A 6,108-nucleotide genomic window follows, 5' to 3' on the forward strand; every position below is an offset into this window, starting at 1 on the left:
AATGCATAATAGAATTGGAGTAAATTTTCTTTTTCAGGCCCCGATGGTGGCAATGTTGAACTTGATGGTGTTGATGCTCCTAGAGCTTCTCATGCTGACGGTTTTGAATATGTGGCTGCATCAGGTTTGGAGTCGAAAGAAGAATGTAATGGTAAGTTCAAAAATTTAGTTACACTACACTAAGGCCCTGTTTGATTCACCTTAATTTTGCTGAACTGAAATTATTTTTACTGAACTGAACTTATTTTTACTGAACTGAACTTAATTTTACTGAACTGAAATTATTTTTACTGAACTTAAATTAATTTTACTGAACTGAAATTATTTTTACTGATTTTCTATTATAACTCCTCTTTAAGAAAACTGAATTTTACTAAATTGAACTTATTTTTACTGAACTGAAATTATTTTTACTAACTGAAATTAATTTTAAAACCGAACTTATTTTTACTGAACTGAAATTATTTTTACTTAATATTATTTTTTTAAGGTGAATCAAACAGGGCCTAAGAATACACTCTGTACTTGAGACTACTAGGATTGGTAAATGAGAAGTAAAACTAATAATGATAATTTTTTAATTTAGCTTGAAAATCGATTTTTTTTACAAGGCTTAATAGAATTGGAGTAATTTTTCTTTTTCAGGCCCCGATGTTGGCAATGCTGAACTTGCTGGTGTTGATGCTCCTAAAGCTTCTCATGCTGACGGTGTTGAATCTGTGGCTGCATCAGGTTTGGAGTCGAAAGAAGAATGTAATGGTAAGTTCAACAATTTAGTTACACGGCACTAAAAATACACTCTCTACTTGAGACTACTAGGATGGTAAATGAGAAGTAAAACTAATGATAAGCATTTAATTTAACTTCAAAATCGATTTATTTTTATAAGAATTGGAGTAATTTTTCTTTTCCAGGCCCCGGTGGTGGCAATGTTGAACTTGCTAGTGTTGATGCTCCTACAGCTTCTCATGCTGACGGTTTTGAATCTGTGGCTGCATCAGGTTTGGAGTCGAAAGAAGAATGTAATGGTAAGTTCAACAATTTAGTTACACGGCACTAAAAATACACTCTATAATTGAGACTACTAGGATGGTAATTGAGAAGTAAAACTAATGATAAGCATTTAATTTAACTTGAAATTCGATTTATTTTTTGTAAGGTATAATAGAATTGGAGAAAATTTTCTTTTTCGGCCCTGATGGTCGCAATGCTGAACTTGATTGTGTTGATGCTCCTACAGCTTCTCATGCTGACGGTTTTGAATCTGTGGCTGCATCAGGTTTGGAGTCAAAAGAAGAATGTAATGGTAGGTTCAACAATTTAGTTACGCGACACTAAATATGCATTTTATACTTGAGACTACTAGGATGGTAAATGACAAGTAAAACTAATGATAAGCTTTTAATTTAACATTAAATTTGATTTCTTTAATTAGGCATAATAGAATTGGAGTAATTTTATTTTTCAGGCCCTGATGGTGGCAATGCTGAACTTGATGGTGTTGATGCTCCTACAGCTTCTCATGCTGACAGTTTTGAATCTGTGGCTGCTTCAGGTTTGGAGTTGAAAGAAGAATGTAATGGTAAGTTCAACAATTTAGTTACACGAACTAAAAATACACTCTACACTTGAGGCAATGTGTGTCACTTTCATGTTGCTTTTGGCAACACTTGGTTAGTTTATGTTGCTCTAACATCATTTAAGTGTTTAAAAAGGCATCTAGTTTTTCATTCATTTATTTATAATAAGGCATCTAGGTTTGGAGTCAAAAGAAGAATGTAATGGTAATTTCAACAATTTAGAATATGCACAAATTATAACTCAACACCTTTAAAACAAGTACTAGTCTGGCAATGAAATAATCATATGTGCATATTCTCATAGTCGAATGTGCATAATGTTTACATAGAATATGCATAATTTATTTTAAAAAATGTTGATATATTCTGGTAGAGAAAAGAACAAGAGTATGTCAATTAAAAGTGCACGTTGAGTAGTGAAAATTTGGGGATGAAATTGATGGAGCTTGATTAGTGGGAGCTATGGAGATCAACCCTCAAAGTTCTATAATCCGACGATATTCAGTATAGTGGTAAGGAAGATGAAAGTAAACAAAATATTATTTTATTTTTAATATCAGCCGTTAGATTGTTTCATATGAATGGCTAAGATCCCTTCTCATCTTTCTCATTTTCTACTAAAGGTGCATTATTTTCTTTTGACCCTGTACTTTATTTCAAGTTTCTAGGAAAACGAAAATTTATGCACTTGTGCACAAAAAATATGCGCAATGAATTTCGGTCAAATTTTGTTTACACATTTTGTTCAAATATTATGCTCATTGAGTGAAAATTTATGCACAAAAAATCCTTCTCATTTTTAGAAACTTCTCCTTTGACCCTAAATTTAGAACATGTGAGTAAAAATTTAGAAAATTTGATTTATGAAATTTAGAACATGTGAGTCAATTTAACACCTGATATAAGAGTAAAAATTAGAAGATAAGAGTAAAAATTAGAACATATGCTTTAAAATCTAGAACATATGATTAAAAATCTTAGAACCCATGATTTAAAATTTAGAACATATAAGTTCAAATTTTGGAACAATTTATTTAAAATTTATTACATTTGATACAACTAATTTATGGTAGAACATGTGACTAATAATTTAGAGGATCTGATTTAATTTAGAACACTTGAGTATTAATTTTGAACACTCAGATTTTAAATTTAGAATATACGAGAAAATTTAGAACATAATAAATGTTCTCACATAACAAAAGGGCTCACATCTAAAGGTGGGGTTCTCATGAGAGTCGTGTGATTTGTTTTTTTGGCAGTACCTGATGGTGGCAATGATGAACTTCATGATGTTGATGCTCCTACAGATTCTCGTGCCAACATTGAAAATTTGGCAGCTTCAATTTTGGGATCGACAGAAGTGTGTCATGGTAAGTTCAATAATTTTATTATGCATCACTGAACACTTGTGTAGTTGAGTCAGTCTATATTTCTTTCTTGTTGGTTTTGGCAAGCCTTGGTTGGTTTATGCTCTTAAATTTTGCAGCAGTGTTTAAAAAGCATATAGCTTTTCTTGTACACTTATTTTATTCATAAATTTAGTGCGATTCTCTTTAATTAATTGCAGCAAGGCATTGAAGACTTTACTGTAGGGTGAAAAATTGATTTATTGAGAGAATAAACAGAAGAGTGTGTTACGAATGATAGAGAATAATTTAAGATATGAGAAGGAATAATAATGAAAGTTTTTTTTTTATTTTTTTTATTTTATTTTTTATTTTTTATTTTTTATTTTTTATTTTTTTGTTTGGGTTAGCCGTAATAGAAGTGGAGTATTTTCTCTTCCGTTTCTGCAGGACCTGATGGTGGCACTATTGAACTTCATGATGTTGATGCTTTTCCAGCTTCTCAGGCTATTGGTTTTGAAACTGTGGCAGCTTCAAATTTGGAGTCAAAAGAAGAGTCTGAAGGTAAGTTCAACAACTTGGTTACTTATTACTGAAAATTCACTCTATACTGCAGGCAGTCCATATCACTTTCATGTTAATAGTGCAACACTAGGTGTTTTATTGCTTTGAAATTACAAACATCATAGCTTTTAAATATGCACACTTTTTTTGTTTAGATGTTTATGCATGAGTTTTCTTTTTTGTTTATATATATATAAAAATATTATATGGGAGTCTTTTTGAATGAGTTGCCGCAAAAAGGTACTGAAGGATCAGACATAGTTGTACAGTTAGAAATCGAGTGATTGAGTGATAAACAGAAATAAGTGTTTTGAACAAGAGGGATTATTGGGATAATAAATGAGAAATAAATGTAGTAAAAAGTTGGTACTTTAAAGTAATTTTTTTCCCTTTTTGTAGGACCAGATGGTGGCCATGATGAAGTTGGTGGTGCTAATGTTCATTCAGCTTCTCATGATGTTTGTTTTGAACCTGTGGAAGCTTCAAGTTTGGAGTCAAAAGAAGAGTGTCATGGTAAGTTCAACATTTTAGCTACATGTCATTGAAACATTTTGTACTTGAGGAGTTAAGGCAATCCATATTATTTTCACGTTGCTTTTGGCAACACGGGGTTACTCTATATTCCTTTGAAATTACAATGACCACATCATTGTGTAAAAAGGGGTGCGCGCACACCCACATATATTTATGTTAAGTGGAACTCTTCAATGATTTGCAATAAGGCGCTGAAGGATCAGTCCTACCGTACAGTAAAAAACAGAGTGATTGAGGTTTAAACAGAAGCAAGAGAGTTATGCACGAGGGAGATTACTTTGGGATAAAAAATGAGAAGGAAAAGTAATGATAAGTTGGAGCTTTAACTGGTGTTTTTTATTTATATTTTTTATGGATAGCCATAATAGTAGAGTAATTTGAGTTTCCTTTCTGCAGGACCTGATGGTGGCAATGCTAAACTTCATGATGTCGATGCTCCTACAGCTTCTCCTGTTGTCGGTATTCAAACTGTGGCAGCTTCAAGTTTGGACTCAAAAGAGGAGTGTCATGGTAAGTTCAACAATTTATTGCCGCATCACTGAAATTACAACCCTCGCAAATGTGCTTAAAAGGGGCACAGCTTTACACACACACACACATACATACAAACCTAGTATTGTCAAGCAATTCCCTGTAACATATGCTAGCATAACAATAAGTTATGTTTTTATGCTTGAAATTATTATTGAATCCTCTTAACAAAACATATTTTTCTTTATCATATTAACAAAGAATGTAGTTTATTGGATAAGAATAGTGTTGAAAATTGAGGTTGGGTGTTCGAGCCTTGTACAAAACCTTTTATCTGATTTTTGAGTAATGGAAAGCATGAAGTGAAGAAGAGAGGGCCATGTGGAATATAAACATCCTTTGGGATGCTTTTTAATATCTACAGTGTAGATTAATGTCGCTTCAATGAGTTGCAAAATGGTACTGAAGGATCCCTATCACCTCAATCAGTCTTGACTCTTGAGCCTTTCTGTACATTACATCACAAGAGATGCTGAACATGGAGATACCTTTTTAATTTTGGCTGTTTTTCATGTCCTTCAGGGTGTGATGATGGAAATGCTGAACATGATATCAGTGATATATGTAAAGTTTCTGACACTCCAACAACCTCAACTTTGGTATCAACTGATAATGAACCATGTCATGGTATGTCCAACAATATATTCTGCTTTTTAGCTTTCAAAATTGCCACAATCCTCAGTTTGGGCTAATAATATATTCTGTATGAAATGTTGCTTCTATATGTTTAGGGTCTGATGATGGCAAGGCTGATGGTGTTCCAACGACATCGTGTGCGGTTGATACCGATACTGCGGCAGCATCAACTCCGGAATAAAAAAGAGAGCGCCATGGTATATTTTGCTGATATTAACCCAGCATCACTAACGCTTTGTTTGGATAGCAAAGAAGGAAGGAAAAGTAGGGGAGGGAAAATGGAGGAAGGGAAGGGAAAAGAAAGGGAGGGGGAGGTGAGCTCCATTTTCCCTCCAAATCTCTCCAATTTTGGAGAGATTATGGTTATTAAAGAGAGAGGGAAAATGGATCCCTCCCTCTCCTTCCCCTTCCTTCCCCCAATCTTTTACCCAAACAAGAGATTTTGTCCCCCTCCATTTCTCCTCTTCTTTTCCTTCCATTTCTTCTTATCCAAACAAAGTGTAAATTTGTGTTAGAATTTCCTAGTCACACTTTTGCATGCTGTGTTTGTATTATTATTACTGTCTTGTTTGTTTGTTACTACTGAAAAGCTATAAGATATACTTTATTATGCCAACATCTGCTTATTTGCTTGACCAAGATATATGTTTGTCTATTTTGTAGGGAGTGATGATGAAAATACTGAGCATGAGTTGATGATGCTTCTATATCTTTTGGTTGTTTGATATTACAACAGCTTCAGCTCGAGATAACAGTGATGCTATGTTTGTTTAGTTTTAGTTGAGCATCCCTAAACAGTTGCCATTTTTCATCAATGCTATTCCATTGAGACTTGGTGTAAATAGATAATTTTTATGTGACTTACATGCTTCATCAATGTATCTAAAGCTTTTCTACTACCGGGTTAACATTTA

At 33.3% G+C, this 6,108-nt stretch overlaps 1 protein-coding gene across 5 annotated transcripts in view; it reads left to right on the plus strand.

Annotated features, from left to right (window-relative positions):
• The window catches only part of LOC145632096 (uncharacterized), a 39,832-nt gene extending 33,724 nt beyond the window's left edge, over positions 1 to 6,108 (plus strand). The window contains exons 51-62 of one of the 5 annotated variants that reach the window (XM_081684377.1): positions 38 to 151; positions 646 to 759; positions 915 to 1,028; positions 1,160 to 1,306; positions 1,469 to 1,582; positions 2,843 to 2,953; positions 3,380 to 3,493; positions 3,893 to 4,006; positions 4,424 to 4,537; positions 5,081 to 5,185; positions 5,290 to 5,391; positions 5,858 to 6,108. In XM_081684377.1, the coding sequence (XP_081540503.1) occupies positions 38 to 151; positions 646 to 759; positions 915 to 1,028; positions 1,160 to 1,306; positions 1,469 to 1,582; positions 2,843 to 2,953; positions 3,380 to 3,493; positions 3,893 to 4,006; positions 4,424 to 4,537; positions 5,081 to 5,185; positions 5,290 to 5,375 (1,247 nt within the window). In that variant the 3' untranslated portion in view covers positions 5,376 to 5,391; positions 5,858 to 6,108. The remainder of the gene's footprint in view (positions 1 to 37; positions 152 to 645; positions 760 to 914; positions 1,029 to 1,159; positions 1,307 to 1,468; positions 1,583 to 2,842; positions 2,954 to 3,379; positions 3,494 to 3,892; positions 4,007 to 4,423; positions 4,538 to 5,080; positions 5,186 to 5,289; positions 5,392 to 5,857) is intronic. The other 4 variants (XM_081684378.1, XM_081684379.1, XM_081684381.1 and 1 more) reach the window with 4 other exon arrangements.

This window comes from Chenopodium album, chromosome 5 (genome assembly GCF_948465745.1).
Source record: "Chenopodium album chromosome 5, dcCheAlbu1.1, whole genome shotgun sequence".
In the NCBI taxonomy this organism is placed as follows: Eukaryota; Viridiplantae; Streptophyta; class Magnoliopsida; order Caryophyllales; family Amaranthaceae; genus Chenopodium; species Chenopodium album.